Source organism: Dermacentor andersoni, chromosome 2 (assembly GCF_023375885.2).
Source record: "Dermacentor andersoni chromosome 2, qqDerAnde1_hic_scaffold, whole genome shotgun sequence".
Taxonomy (NCBI): domain Eukaryota; kingdom Metazoa; phylum Arthropoda; class Arachnida; order Ixodida; family Ixodidae; genus Dermacentor; species Dermacentor andersoni.
The window spans coordinates 84,391,247-84,407,608 of NC_092815.1; the positions used below are offsets into that span (position 1 = coordinate 84,391,247).

Below are 16,362 nucleotides of genomic sequence, written 5' to 3' on the forward strand. Positions count from 1 at the left end.
TTGCTAAAGGCTGGCTTGGTCGGCAATATCTTCGTCTGAGCGTCTCTGTCCATATCATGAATGTGTGTCAAAACGAGTCCACCGATTCAGACTTCCGCAGAAATGTTAGTCGAATGCGTGACACCTCCTTTCTCACTATCCGCGGTCCTTCCGAAAAAGAAAAAAAGACTAAGTGTTTTGCAAATTCGCGAGGAAACCCTGTCGTCCTGTGCTGCTCAGAAGCCCCAGCCTTTCAGAACAGAATCACATGCAGGACCAGACGAAGAGCTTTATATCGCCGGCTTCGTTACACTCAGTGCAAGGTGAAGGTACATGAAGCCTCTCTTTGGCAAGAGTTGCACACGGGCAAGCGTCTAGACAACCCTTGTGTTTTTAGTGCCCAAACAAGAGAACAGTGCTGATGATGAGGCTGAGCATGATGATTTCTGTTGTCATCTTCTTCGAAACAGAGCGGCGACCAATAATCACATAGCCTGATTCGACCGATCTGGTATTATATATATGCACAGCACTCTAGCATATTGCGTTTCGTCTCCTTTATATTTTCTCTTTTCATTAAAACCTATATCTATATATTGCACATGTTATAGGCGCATGTGCCTAAACAACTCCGGACCTATCAATCCTTTCCCTATTTTGTTGCCCCACCAATAATCCTGACGTCTCTTGCTTGCGTCTATGCTCAATTAATGCTTCCATCCGCTTTACCCGCCGTGGTTGCTAGGTGGCTATGGTGTTAGGCTGCTGAGCACGAGGTCGCGGGATCGAATCCCGGCCACGGCGGCCGCATTTCGATGGGGGCGAAATGCGAAAACACCCGTGTACTTAGATTTAGGTGCACGTTAAAGAACCCCAGGTGGTCGAAATTTCCGGAGTCCTCCACTACGGCGTGCCTCATAATCAGAAAGTGGTTTTGGCACGTAAAACCCCATAATTTTTTTTTCCGTCCGCTTTAAATATCAGCGCTTCTGAAAGGTTGACATTGCCGAGTGTTTTCGGAACTTGTCCTGCAGCCGACACATACCTCACCCTCTTCTGAATATTTGCACAGGTATGTTTTTGTAGTCGCCCCTTCCGGGAACACATGGCACCCAGCGCGGTCATAAGTTGTCGACAAGCGTACCCTACGCAATCCCGGAGGCCACGCAACAACATCGGTGAATAGTAACGTTGTCATATTTGCCAGCGTTTAGTTCCCAGCTCTGTGGTGAGGACAGAAGCTCAGCAGAAGCTTGATGTGGCCGAGTTGGTGTAACATACTCGAAGAAAAACAGCGCTACAAAGACGCGGACTAAAAGAAGAGCACGTACGACGGACAGCCGCTAAGTTCCAATTAAATTTCATTTGAAGAAACAGGGTTTATATATATGGAAACACGAATAGTGCCACCGTGACATCAATACCTCTCTATATCGCATCAGAAAAGCAATCTCTTTTTCAGCAAGTGCCACTGACGGGCAGCTAATCGTTTCCAAGTGATAGGTACCTTACGGCACATTCGACTGCTTCCTACCGCTGGCCGCACCGAACGTTCTGCTGGGCCTAGAGCAATCAGAGGAGCCATGTGATCACGCCAAACCGTGCGCTTTAATAGCTGTGGCAAATCATTCCCCCACTCAAATAAAGGAGACGCAACTGTTCTTGGTTTTATGCGTGAAACACAAACATATTCAATGTGCCTATAATAAATCACATCAGCAGCAGCAGTAGCAGCAGCCGCCGCAGCAGGCGCACTCTAAGCCTACTGCAGCGTGAAACCCTACCTGTGAGCCCAATTTGCACCTGTACCGCATAAGCCGACGCCAACAAATCTCAACAAGGAAAAAGCAAGGAGAGGAAAGGCAAAGAAAATCTTCTGTCTAATTCTCTGCAGCCCCCGACTTAGTTCCCGTTCTCTAGGCATCACTCATTAATAACCACATTTTAATAGATCACAGGTCACCTGTTCTACGCACTGGACGACCTGCTGAGCTCCGTTTCTTCTTTCCTGTCAAAAAGCTGAAATGAACAGCATTAAAGGCGCGCTGGCATGCGGCACGCACAAGGATCATACGTTCGGACACTTAACATTGGCGTCACCGCAGTACAGTTGTGTAATGCGGTAAATAATACAGAACGAAATGCAGCGAAGGAAAGTGAAAATTTGCGGTAGTATTAAGCGCAAACAATGCGTTATTATTTAGTATACTTTGGCGACGTCTCCAGGACATCAAACGTGCAACGGGGGTAGAAAAACTGAAGCCTGGCGCTGGTTCCTGCTGTGATCCACCCGCTGCCCCTTGTGTGCCCTGAACATCCTGCGCCACCCGCTTTACTCGTGTAATCTCAGGTGCTCTCCAGAGGCTCTTCGTTTGCCGGCATTACATTTAATTTCGCAGGCTAAATCAGCTCACCGCAATACAGACATGTATTGCGGCGAAGCTTATTAAATCACGTTTGTCGTCATGGAACGCATGCGGAACTCTTGCCGCACCATGACGACCATGAAGACCAAGCTTGCGTCTTCCTGCGAAGTTTTTCGTTGTCTTCGGCACCAGCAAAGGACGTCACAGCGAGTTTGGGACGCGGCATCACTCACGTGCAGACCTGGCGCTGCGCATCCCCCGGCTAGGAGGGCATCCACCGCATCTTCCTCAGGAGTCGGTTCATCGACTGCCGCCTCTTTCGGACGCAGCACTCGCAGGCAGGCGTCGCGACATTGTCCGCTGGGAGCTTGTGAGCAGCAGTGAAGCTCTGCGCACGCGCGCAACAACGACGTTACCGTTATCACGCACTTGGTATCCATGCCGAGAGCCAGAATTGTTCCGCCATTCACGTTCTTCAATGAACTGGTTACACGTAGGTAACATTGTTCTGGAAGGTTTCTTTAAAAAGAAAGTTATTAATACATAATAAAACACTCTGAGGTTTAACATCTGATAGGGTGTTAGAAATGGCGCCGTGTATAGGGTAGGACACCGGCTCAATTTTGAGCACTTGTAAGTGCACTCAAACGAGAATTTTGCCAAATATTTTATATTCATACAAAAAAAAGAAGCCCATTCGTGCGACATCAAAGCTTGCTGTCTAACGCAAAGAAAAATATTCTGATTCCTATTTGGTTTACTGAGAGAATTCCGATTTTTCAAACACACCAGGGCCACTCGACAGCGACCCACATTCGCTAAGAAGATGCAACAGAACTTCCTTCGTCAACCTACAACTTAATAAAGGCTGCCCTTCTTAGGGATGGCTGACCTGTCCGAACGCCTTTGACTGCGTAACGCTACTCCCGCGCCTGAAAAAGATGACTGCATCTTCCCTACCTCCCCTCTCTCTCATCTTTATATTACGCTGTTCTCATCCTTTCTCCTCTGTATGTTAGTAATCGGACGCCTCTTCCGGTTGATGGGAGGCTAACGGCTTCCTCGATACGCAGAGGAGGACAACAGCGACCGATGGAACGGGCCCTAGCGGAAGTCCACGGAAGTGTCTATAGACCCTCCGCAGCGAGTGCGCTTACTGTGCGGCTGCTTGGTCGACGTGACGTTCCGCAGGCAGCGCACCACTTGGGGCTCGGCGCACGGCTGGCCCTCTTCCTGCCGGTGCTGCTGCAGCCTCCTCAGCTCCCTGTTGCCGTTGTCGTTCTCGCGTTTCAGCTGCTGCTGCTCTTCGCTCTGCGCTCTGTTGCACGCGCGCCGACGGCAGGCCGCCGTGCTGGCCAGCGAGCAGCAGCTCTCGAGACCGCGCCGGCCTGGACGCTCCAGGGCGCCCAACCCTGCGCCGCGCGCCACGCCCAGCTCTTTACATACATTTATCATTCACACTTATCATTCACGTGTAACATTTATCATTCGCACTGAAGTACATTTCGTTTTGTAGTGTAGATTCCGGCAAAAGCGCAAGCTCTGATCTCGCGTATACAGCGGCAGCCCAGAAGCGCTTCTTCTTCACTATACTTTTGTTTACCCAAAGCGTCCTCCTCCTGGACGTTCCATACTGTGGTGCTCGAGGGTACAGATCATTAAAACAAAAGAACTGAGGTGAAACAAATTACGCATAATTACGAAGAAAGTTACAACAAAACGAGATATAGACGAGTGTACAATGGCATGAAAAATGCTCACAAACGGACAAAGCTGAACGCTTACAATAAATCGTATGCACGCATCAATCAAGCAGGTAAAGCGCAACGCGTATCCGAACATCCAAAATACTTAAATTCACCACTAATCTCGCGTAGACATTTGACACGTATTTATATCATATTTATGGCGTACGTGTCTACTTATAGGCATGTACGCCTGGGCGTCAAGTGGTACAGCCTACGTGCGCCTGTTTGACCCCGTGGCAATTGATTGAAATAATTCCAGGCTGCACGGTAGTGTTAGAAGAAACTTTTACTCTAGACAGTAGACAGGCATGACCACTGTGTTTATTTCCCAGGCAACGCATGGAGTAGCATGCCACGCGGGCCCTCGGCCAGGCAAGCATCTCCAGCTCTTCATTAGATCTCTCTGTGTCTTCATACAAGCGCCGCCATATTGTCGAGTGCTATTCGCCGTTAGTTCCCCTGTTTTGTTTGAGAGCGATGTTTCAGCGGCTGAATAGCGGACGGCACGCCGAAGTGGGCGAAGTAGGCTAAGAATGCTAATCGCTATAAGAGCGTTTACAATCAAAATATAGCGCTCTCGGTATGCCAGCTTGTACGGTTGCATGCAAGTGACAATTGACAACCAAGAGGTTCTCATTTTCTCTCAGTTTTCTCGCTATCGAGCGATCTTGTAGTACAGTCTTTTCACTTGTCCGAGCATGCATGTGAGTACTGTGAGCAAGTTTTATTAAACTAGAGCTGACGTGTAAAATTAGGCGGAAACAGCGCAAAAGCAGGACGTTAGACAACTAAAGACTGCAGTTCTGTTGTCTGACCTCTTCTTACGTCCTGCTTTTGCTATGTTTCCGCTCAAGTCATGAACCAACCCGCCCAAACGCGTAAGCTTCAGCATTTCCGCTCAAGTCATGAATTAACCCGCTCAAACGCGTACGCTTCAGCAGAGCACAGTTAGTGGGCCGCTCGCTCGCTCGCTCACTCACTCACTCACTCACTCACTCACTCACTCACTCACTCACTCACTCACTCACTCACTCACTCACTCACTCACTCACTCACTCACTCACTCACTCACTCACTCACTCACTCACTCACGAGTATACCACATCGTAAAACAGGCACATTCATTAAAAGCACTCACCGCTACGGCCCTCAAGGCAGACCTGCAGGTCAAGCTCGTCACTTCGTCGGCACCACGGTTCCAGGTCGTCGGCTGAGCGTGCCTGCGTGCAACCAACGCGGAGAAGTTTACGAAGTGCTCGGAAGAGTGTTATATATATATATATATATCACGTCTGGCCTATGGAAAGAAAATTAAACGACCATTCGCCTAATTGCAAAGGCGACGAGAAAATAAACATATACTGTCAAGAGAGTAATTCTACGAGTTATGCTTCCAGCATAACGAAACAACAGTTTACGTCGCCTGTCGCGTGGCCATCCTCGCCACTTTTGAGTTACTCGCCCGGCGGGCTTTCACACTTTGGGCTCATCTCGAGTTGTGCGTCCATAAAATATCAAATGTTTATTCACCAGCCATAGGCGCACAGACTGACGTGGCGCTCGTTCATGCGCATAACATTTAAAAGGAACAAACGGCTACATTTCCTGTTGTTGTACTCTGCAACAATTCTGGTGCCCGAATTCACGAAAGTATTCTTTTGTAAGTTATGTCTGGCATTGACCTGTGACTTTCACTAATTATACCGCCATGATTGAATGTAATTCTCTTACGAACAATTGTATACAACGTAAGAGCTCTTAGTGACTACGGGTTCTTTTCATTTTTTGTTCTTCGTGCTTTTGGTCACTGCCTCATTCGGACTCGCAGGAAACTACGCCTCCTGTATCGTCGAGATCGCCCACTAGCATGGACGGATTATAGTAAATGTTAAAAAATAAGTTGGAGAGAAAAAAGAAGGGGGCAGGGGCAGTTCTGCCTGAAGTGCGAGGCATTTTGGAAGCGATAGCAACTGGTATTTAGCGTTGCGCTGAAGCTTCACAGGCGGTGTTCTAAGACTGCGCGGGAGTGGCATGTTCGCGGCGATACAGCTAGCGAGGCAGCTTCTGCTGCACGGCACACACAGCACCCTGACACCCGATAGGCCTCTCACGACTCCCGTGGCATGAGGAGTGCCGCAACTTGCATCGCAGGCGTCGCACCGCAGTCACCTCAATGGTGTACGAGATGAGGCAGAAGGGAAACCGCCGGCGTTTGCAGCTTGAAGTCCGTGTCGTTCAGAAACGCACCACGGTGCAGTAGGCACACAGCTGCACGGCATGAGCGCTATAGTGATTGCGCACGGAACGCTCATTTTAGCGGCGGGAAGCTAGAACGCAGCCTCCATGGCTTCATTACGGAGCCGATTGAGCGGAGCGTGTGGCTGCGTCCACTCTGCTTCGTCGTCTTAGAGTGCAGCTTTAGGCGCCCGTTCCTGCGTTCCGCGCCGGCATGCTGCCTCGGTGTAACCCAGCGAACTAGAACAGCGAAGGTTGAAAGAGCGAATGCGGAGCGCAGCGGGGCATGGAAGTGGCAGAGATAGCGAGGAGGAAAGCAGCGGATGAGGAGGGTGCAGTGGTACTATGAGGCGGAACGCAGAAGAGGAGGAGGGTATGGCGAAAGCGTGAGAGGAAAAGCGTAGTGCCGCACAAGACGGGCTCTGGGCCGACGACACCTGCGAGATGGCGCCAGAGTAGCGCGCCTTCGTCTGTACAACGATGGCATGCGGCGAGCGCGTCGACCGATACCATATATGGAAACAAAGCGCTGCATGAGCGGAGGTCTGTCTGCGGCGGCTGCTGTGAATCGGGCGCACGCGTCACCCACGCGCTGCCTCTTGCGATCTGCCGATTAGCGAGGCAGTCGCACCACACTTCGCTCCGTTCGCAATGTGCCAGATTGCCCGCTCCAGCCAATATATTGCGAAATGGAAACACGCATAGAGGTGCGCTAAAACTTCGCATTAGGGCATATCGCAATCGTAGTGAATTTTTTGCAGACAAACGCACTGCGCACATTTCTCGCGTCTCTAAAGACCTTCTGAGTCTCGCGTGCACTGTCGACACCGGGACGCACGGTGGCGATGCAGACGGTGCCAACGCGCCTCGAGTGTCTGCATGGTACTGCAATAAACGAATCCTTGCAAACTGCAGCTAAGCCCGCGTGGTTGCTTAGTGGATATGGTGTTTGGCTGCTAAGCACGAAGTCACGGGATCGAATACCGGCTACAGCTGCCGCATTTCCATAGGGGCGAAATGCGAAAGCACCTGTATGGTTAGATTTGCGTGCGCGTTAAAGAACTCCAGGCGCTCCAATGTATTTCAGAGTCCCCTGCTCCCCACTACGGCGTGCCACATAGTGAGATTGTGGTCTTCGCACGTAGAACCCCGTAATTCTTCTTTAAAGTGTAGCCCATGAATGCTTTTTACCGCCCCGTCGACGACACTGAAGTGCCCACCGTGTGGTGTCGACAAGATTCCTTTTTTCTTCTTCTTTTATCTGGGTTACGCTCTTCACATCCAAATGTAACGAATGGATCTGTTAGATGAGTGAACTTCTGCTACAGCAATAAGAGAATGATCAGTTCCTTCTCATAGCATTCTATACATAAAGACTATAAGTCAGCAAGCTCCAGATTTTGTGTGGAGCGCAAGTCTCCCTCCTACCTGCAGGCATGCCCGGCGGCATCCCTCCAGTCGGGCTCGCTGGCAGCAAGATCTCCCGTACCAGCGCTCGGCAAGCTCCAGCTCTGCGACAGGCGTTCGAGAAAGGCATAGAGTAACTTGCATAGAGTAATTTACTTGGCCATATCTGACTCAAACACACACAAAGAAACACGCAAACACGCACCACAAAATGGTAGTTTCTCAGGTGTCTCGTCAACGACGGAGAAACACACACACACAACACACACACACACACACACACACACACACACACACACACACACACACACACACACACACACACACACACACACACACACACACACACACACGCACACACGCACACACACACACAGACACAGACACACACGCACACACGCGCACGCACGCACGCACGCACGCACGCACCTACCACCTACCACGAAATCTTAACGCAAAGTTCGCGCAAAAGCAAAGGAACATTATTCATATCATCCCGCACGTTGCATATAGTGGACATCGGACATCCCGTCGACTACGTTGCCAACAAGAAGCGGTTCATACATCGTCACGTTGCGGTGACGGTGAAGGACAAGTTAAAGCCAGAACTCTGAGTCACGAATTCAACTCCTTATTGGGCGAGCTTGCGCCGCACTCAAAGCATAACGATAACTCTGTCATCGGTCGTCAAAATCTGATCTGCGGTTCAGTCGCGTCGTGTATTTATACATGACTCATCGTAAATTCCAGCCTAATCGCTGGCGTTTGCGTGCATTCCGGAACATATACCACTATTCGCTTCGCGCGCGCTATTTGATTAGACAAGGTGTTTTCGCTATAGAATCTTTGACAACAGTCGAAAAAGTGCCAATAAGTGAGTGAGTGAACGTATTTAAAACGAAATGAGAAAGAAAAGAAGAAAAAAACACTTTTTCGTGACCTAAGGGCCTAGGCATTAAATGAAATGGTAAAGATCGTTGCTCCTTATAAAACTTAAAAGCTCGTGTAGACGAGCTTGCTGTTGGATGAGAAACATCTTTTACAGCACATCTTTTAGGTCTGTCTCCGCTGTTGAAGTGAGAAACAGCCTCATCGCTAAAAGATCATCCACTTTCTCTGTGCCTGCGCACGCTATAGTTTGAGCAGTATCAAACGCTTTCTAATGCATCGATTGCCTCCTTACTTTTCGCCTTTTTTTATTTGCCGCCAGCCATCAACTTGTACTCCTTCCTGCTTCCCCAGTGGAATCGATGCATTAACGGGAGACAGAAGTCGCATTTTTGAAACGATGAACGTCTCACTGACAAAAGGAAAGGAATGCTCAACGTTAAACATCATCAAAAAGCAAACGGGCACAGAATTTCCACGGCTAGGACTAGGAGTGCGTGGAGCGTGTGCGGATGGTTGAATGACGCAAAGCGCCGGTATCGTTTCACGGTGCGTTCTTTTAAGCTAAGACATACGAAAGCGTCCTTTTTTTTTCTCTCCCTCGCTGCGGAAGCAAAAGAGCATCGGAAGCGACGAAAGTAATAACTGCAAGTTATCGTTCTCGGATTGCTTGCTCATAAGCCCTTCCGTAGTCCCTCCCCATTGACTGCTCTTGCTAAGCTCCTTTGCGTCTAGGGCTACATTCATGCCGCTCACCGTTCGCCCGAGCGATCGTAACACGGTCTCGGCGCGCTCAACAGCTCTCATTCGCGAGCAATCGCGGCGCGTTTTCCGCGCCACTGCCGGTGCACTCGACAGGCTTATAAAAAGACTGTCACGAGGAGCGCTCGCTGTACGACGCGGGGGCCGTGCAACGATCGCTCGATCGAGGATGATCGAGATGAATATGAGAAGCGCGCGGGAGCAAAGCCGCGCGCCCTTTATAAGGCCGAGAACGCGTGCGGGAGAAAGTGCAGATGCATATAAGTTGCCCTTTCTAGCACACTCGCTCGCACGCACACGCAAAAACGCGTGCATGCAGACACACGCACGCGCAGACAGAGGACACTCGGGAATCGTCGGTATTACTTTGGCTGTTCCCCGCGAATGCTCTTGCCCCACTTTCGAATTTGTTAAAGCCCCCTTAATCGACGCGGTATGCAGGCTCATCAGAAACGCTATTGAACTAGATCTTGCGAAGGCTCGCAGAATATATTTGCTTTTTTTTTTTTCTCTATCTCTCGGAAAAAAGGTATTCGGGGTAAACCGTTAACACGATAGGCTGAGGTTTCAGAAAAAAGAATTTGTCGGCGTCGACGTTGTAAGAAGCAATCGCAGGTGCGCCTCCGCGTCGGGAGAGAAAGTGCGACAAAATGAAGTCTCCACCGCTTCGGCACTCTATGCATGCGTCGACTGCACGTGGGACCGGTGTCGGTTCTCGTTTGCGTCACGGGCTTGAAAAAACAGACACCCTTGGGCCGCATGACCTGCCCGATTGGGTGAAGGGATCAATTTTCGTAGCTGATTGCTTTGCAACCTTGAGGAGAGACCGAAGTTTGGTTGCTCCATGTCATATTTATACCGGGTGTTTCAGCAAACACTTTAAAAAATTTTTAAAGATGGCCTGTGGCAGATAGCAAAATTGTAGTTCATGATCTGGTCTACTCGAAGAGGCGGACATTACCTGCACAAGATATTGAAATGCATAATCAATTGATTAACAAGAAATCACTAATTAAGTAGTTAACTATTTACCTTGTGGCCCATATCTGGTTAACCTACCTGCCTTTCCTCTTCATCTCTCTCTCTCTCTACAAATTTTACCCGTGGAGTTCGTGAGGCGGATCAGCTTGAAATGAATTCTCAGGATGACACCAGTTCTCAGATGTTAATTCCCCAACTTTGCGGAGAAATGCACTGGCGTTCCAGTTACTTGTTTGCTTCAATACACAAAACGACGTTATGTTAGGACAGTAACTGGAACGCCAATGCATTTCTCCGCAAAGTTGGAGAATTAACACCTGAGAACTGGTGTCATCCTGAGAATTCATTCCAAGTGGATTCGCCTCGCGAACTCCACGGCTATAATTTGTAAATTGCAATACGGGCCATAAGGTAATTAGTCAATAACTTAATTAATTATTTTTTGTTAGTTAGTCGATTATGCATTTCAATTTTGTGCTGGTACTTTGCTGTACTTTGTGCTGGTAATGTCCGCCTCTTCAAGTAGATCAGATCACGAACTAGAACTCTGCCATCTGACCACAGGCAGCCTTTAAAAATTTTTTAAAGTGTTCGCTGAAACACCCTGTATAATATTTAAACATTCCGTTGGTGGTATACCACGATATCCAGAGGGTAAAAGATGGTAACTTCTAAAGATAACGTTGTCAGTTTGTTGGTCTGTTCCAGTCAGGTGCTGTAAATGACTGCTAGTGCGCGCCGGCGAACATGTGTCATGGGTGCACCGCCAGTAGACAGTGACTCTTGTGGCACACATTGACCGGTCGCTTGAGAGCGCTGTCGGAGTGCTTCGATGTGCGTGCAATACGGCAATGACGCCGAATTAGCGCTTTTGCGTCTTTGTCAACACCGTGGAGAGTGCTTACTGCCACGATGAAGCTTAGGTGCTTTGTTAACCGACCTTTGACACTTCGCAAAAGGTCTCCACAACGACTAATTGAATGTGCTATTGCGTCTTTGTCAACACCGTGGAGAGTGCTTACTGCCACGATAAAGCTTAAGTGCTCTGTTAACCCACTTTTCACACTTCGCAAAAGGTCTTCACAACGACTAATTGAATGTGCTATTAGTGTTGCTTGAGCTTACGCTACAACATTTTTTTTCCCATAACCTCATAGGGACACTTTACATATATAGCTCGTGAAGACCATCGCTGTACTGTAAGAGCGCGAATATTCCAAATTGAACCGCCTCATATTACTTCGGATCCGTTGTAAAATTCAGCGTGGTTATACTTCTCACGTGAACGTTACCCACCGTGATTTTCGCAAAAGCGACACCAGATGCCCCATTGTGTAACGATTATTCCATTCTTTTTTTTTTCATTTTTCATTATTTTTTACCTCCGTCATTAACTCGCAAAGCTGCACATCCGCGATCTCCGGAATCGGCCATTCGACGGGAAGCATGATCGCAAATGCATGGAATCGAAGCCGAATAATCCTTACAAAACACAGGCTTCATGGAGCGCATTCTCAGTGAAAATCCTATCAGGGACACTTCCGCCCATGCGTGACATTATGGGCAGCGCGGCGCCTAGCTCTTTGAAGAAACGGAATCCTGTCGATGGCTTATCCACTCAACGCGCACAGAAAGAAGTATGCCGTAAAACAATTAATCGAGTATACACAGTCCCAAAGAGGCAGCTGTGGCCGAACTTGCGCACCCGTTGGTATTACGTAAGAATGCTTTCTGAACGAATTGTGAGTGAGGAATCGTTCTAATAGCGATACCTGACGAACGGTCCTTCCGAACTAAAAGTTCTGTAAATTCGACTTTTGATCGGCGAAGAGCAAGCCTTTTCGATTGATTGATTGATTGATTGATTGATTGATTGATTGATTGATTGATTGATTGATTGACTGACTGACTGACTGACTGACTGACTGACTGATTGATTGATTGATTGATTGATTGATTGATTGATTGATTGATTGATTGATTGATTGATTGATTGATTGATTGATTGATTGATTGATTGATTGATTGATCGATCACTTAACAGCACCTACAAAAACGACTACCAAAGCAAAAGATATTGAATCAAGTTAAACACATAAACAAAATTTTTGGAACAGCCAATAGGTGACTTTAAACTGAGTTCACGTGCTTCGTACGACGAGCAAACGACGTAAAGTCGAAAGCCTGGTGGTGACACTCCCTTGAAGTTTCACTACACCAGCCCAACGACTCGTGAGACAAGGAACAGCGCCTGACGTATACTAGACGCATCATTAAGGCAAAGTAACTACGTCGCTGGCGAAAGTAAACGAAGACACGGCTGGCGGGTCTTCGCAGAGGTTCTCAACACGCGCAAAAGTGAGCCTAAAACGCGAAAATTTCATGATAAACACAAAGTACAGACCAACGAGGTAATCTGCACCGCAGGCTCGGTTGGGCTGTTCTTGATTGGAAGTCTGGCCTTTATTTTCTTGGCGAATATTATATTTCCGGAGCAAGCGCAGAGGCGTTCCGGAATATTAATTCAGATATTAAGCTTAATTTTTTGAAGGAAAGAGAGAGCGAAGTAAAGAAAGAGACCTAAAGGTAAACCGGATGAACGTCGCATTTTCTAGCCCCCCCCCCCCCCCCCCCCCCTACTTGGAGAGGTGGGGCGGCGGTGGAGGCTATGGAGTTCAAAAAGGAAGAGAGGAATGGTAAAATTTGCCTGTGATAATAAAGGCGAATATGAAACTCATAGGTTAGGTTGCTGCTTTCGTGTCTAAGGCATAGTTAACGAGAAGTTAGCCACAAGTAATACGCGCAGCTTGCAAATGAGATGCCTTAGCTGGGCAATAGCTTACAAGCAGTTTCAGCTCGAGAGGCTCCTGCATGCTAAGGTGCACGCCACATTGGCTAGGCGTCTACGCGTGTCTGTACACCAGTGCCTGTACAGCACACTGGTGCGTCGTCGACCGCGGCAGTATGGCCGCCATTTTTAAGTTGTTTCGTCTCGGCGCATGCGCTCGCGCCGTTCACCGGACGCTTCTTCGTTCGCGTGTGCGCGCGCGCACGTGAAGCGTTCGGCGTAAGAGGCGGAGGAGAGGCGAACCGCGCTGACTCCGCAACCGGCTGCAGGCTATTCTCGGCGCAACCGTGGCGGCCGCGGCCCGGAGGAGCCCTCATCGCGACAGGCAGAGCGGAAACGAGGCAGCCGAGCATGCGGAGGCGCAGGAGCGGCCGATTAAAGCGAGGAGGAGAATCACTGGATGCTTACGCGCACCTAAGCGGGGGAACCCGGCTTCTGGGCTGCTGCTGCCGCCGCCACGGGAGACGCGCGCCACCCTTTTGTGAGCCCTTCTGTGCGGCTTAACATAGAACGAGTCTGCAGTTCCCCTGACCTCCGTCAATGCGAATTCAATAGCTCGCGACTGTACAGAGAGAGAGAGAGAGAGAGAGCCTGTGCGTGTCGTGACTGACTATTCACGTGCGCGAGGAACCGCGTCCGGCGCACTAATATCAGAAAGGAGTGAGCGCTTGCAACTCCTTTTATGGAAGTAAGGGCTTGTTAGATGTTTAACTCCATGATCTAGTATTCTCGCGCCCCTCACTACAGAGCGAACGTGCTCCGTCGGAGAAATAAAAAAAAATTCGATGGTGGAGGTAAATTTGGGGAGAAACAATTACTCCGAGCACGAACCAGCATTTCTCCCGTCTGACTCCCTAGAAGCACAATCTCCCGACGGGACGCACCCGTCCTTATACCTCAGTTTATCTGCTAGCTTCGCTCGTTGAACTCGTTGGGCCCACGCAAGACTCTCTCTCACGTATGGCGAACTCTCCAAGGCCTTCGCTCCTCTCCTCAGCAGCGCCAGCCCTTTAAGGCACTGGCTCTCCACTAAAGCTGTCGAGAAGTGGGTGGTGTGGTATGGCATGAAGAACTTTATTTAGGTCCTGAGGGATCAGTCTGGGACTGATGCGGGCCTCTCCCACGTCGGTACAGAGAGGCCGAGCCCCTCTGCCGTCACACGGGCAGTGGATGCTGGAGAAGACTTTTACGAGGCAGTTGCAGGTGACAGAGAGCTACTAAATGATCTTGAATTGTACGAAGTTCCTTTCATGCAAGTTTCGGCAGTGGACGAACCTTTCTCCATAGAGGAACTGGAGGCTGCACTAGCCACTTGCCGGCGTTCCTCTTCGCCTGGACCCGACAACATCACGTACGCTGTTATCCGCCATGTTGACCATGACGCACGAGAGATCCTGCTGCGTCATCTCAACGTCTCATGGAGTGACGGAGTTGTTCCTTCTGAGTGGAAGCGTAGCCCTCTTGACGCAATCTTAAAGCACGGAAAGTCTATCCTTGAAGTTACATCATATCAACCTATTGCTCTCGCCAGCTGTGTTGGCAAGTTGATGGAAAGGATGATCCTCATGCGCCTCGAGTGGTTTCTTGAACATTACAATGTTTATCCAGACGCGATGACAGGTTCACGACGTGGCCGTTCGTCGGTCGACAACACCATTGATCTTGTGTCTTCGATTCAACAACAGAAATCATCCAAACGTCTCTCTGTAGCGCTATTTTAGAGAGAGAGAGAGAGAGAAGCGAAGATGGAAAGGCAGGGAGGTTAACCAGACTGAGTCCAGTTTGCTACCCTACACGTGGGGAGGGGAATGGGGAGTGAAAGAGGGAGAGAGAGAACTTAGGTGTAGCATGTCTATAGTCGGGCACTCAAGTCTGTTGCCCTCAGGTAGCGAAAAAGCGCTCGAACTGCTTTCTGGGCCAATGAACTGTGAGGCCAGGCTCCCAATATCTTCGCTTCCGTAAATGGCCTGTCATCCAGTCTATTTAAGGCACACTGGAGAATCTCGCGTTGATTATCGAAGCGGCGCTATTTTAAATGTGAGGTGCGCTTATGATAATGTTTTTCACGACGCTATTCTTGACGCGCTCGTGGCTGCTGCAATCGGTGCCCGCACTTTTCGATGGATTCGGAGCTACCTTACTGAAAGGAGCTTCTTTGTAGTCATCTAGGATGATCAAATTTCCGACCACTGCCCCAGGCGTGGAGTTCCACAAGGTGGCGTTTTGAGCCCGGTTTTGTTCAACCTGGCTTTCATTGGGCTGGCGGAATTCCTGCCACAGTCGGTCAGTCTGTCAATTTACGCAGATGACATCTGCATCTGGGCGTCAGGAGTAACGCGGCAGCGGGTTCGCGCAAGGTCACAAAAGGCTGCAACGATAACGTCTACTTATCTTCAGAGACAAGGCCTCAGAATTTCAAAAGACAAGTGCGCATTAGTCGTTTTCACACGAAAATCGATGACTGGATAACCGGTGCCTAATAATGGTCGGCCTATCTTGTACAAGAGAACCCATAGATTTTTAGGGATGATTGTCGACCGCGACCTCTCCTGGAGCCCCCATGTATCCTACCTAAGGAAAGATACTTATCTCAATCAGTCACCTTTTCAAAGCCATTGCTGGAAAAGCATTGGGACCGTCGCTGCGTTCTGTGCTTCAACAGTACAAAGCGCTCTTCGTGGCTTTCTTGCATTAGAGCATTCCGGTGTTGTCAAGCTCCCGGAGAAAAAATCTCAGAATGCTTGAGAGCATGCAAGCTCAAGCGCTTAGAACGTCTGGGTCTACCGCGATGCTCTTCAACAACCGCAACAATTGCCATCGTCAAGGAACATCCCGTCAGCACATATATCGTCATAGAAACCCTTAGAAATCACCTTCGTCACCTTTCCCGACTCCAGTCTGAACGCCTTGCTTCTCTCTCGGAAAGCAGGCCAGATGCAACTTTTTCGGGCATTGTGGCCTCATACCGATCCTCTCTTCCATCCGATTTCACGCCTGCAGCAAGATCACCTTGTCCTTTGTGGTGTCTCCGGCAGCCACAAGTGCGGCTTTCCGTCCCAGCATTTGGAAATAAGTCCGACTTGCCAACTATATAGTGCCCTGAATCAAGCCGCTCTACATCTACTGCATCATTCATACTTGAATCGAT

The 16,362-nt window shown here is 49.2% G+C and overlaps 1 protein-coding gene across 2 annotated transcripts in view; it reads right to left on the reverse strand.

The window, feature by feature from the left end:
* Reck (Reversion-inducing-cysteine-rich protein with kazal motifs) overlaps nucleotides 1-16,362 on the reverse strand; it is a 49,873-nt gene that overhangs the window by 23,058 nt on the left and 10,453 nt on the right. For both annotated transcript variants that reach the window (XM_055076884.2, XM_050188638.3), the window contains exons 2-5: nucleotides 7,757-7,839; nucleotides 5,232-5,313; nucleotides 3,503-3,757; nucleotides 2,579-2,733 (exon numbers count right to left, since the gene is read on the reverse strand). In XM_055076884.2, the coding sequence (XP_054932859.2) occupies nucleotides 2,579-2,733; nucleotides 3,503-3,757; nucleotides 5,232-5,313; nucleotides 7,757-7,839 (575 nt within the window). The remainder of the gene's footprint in view (nucleotides 1-2,578; nucleotides 2,734-3,502; nucleotides 3,758-5,231; nucleotides 5,314-7,756; nucleotides 7,840-16,362) is intronic.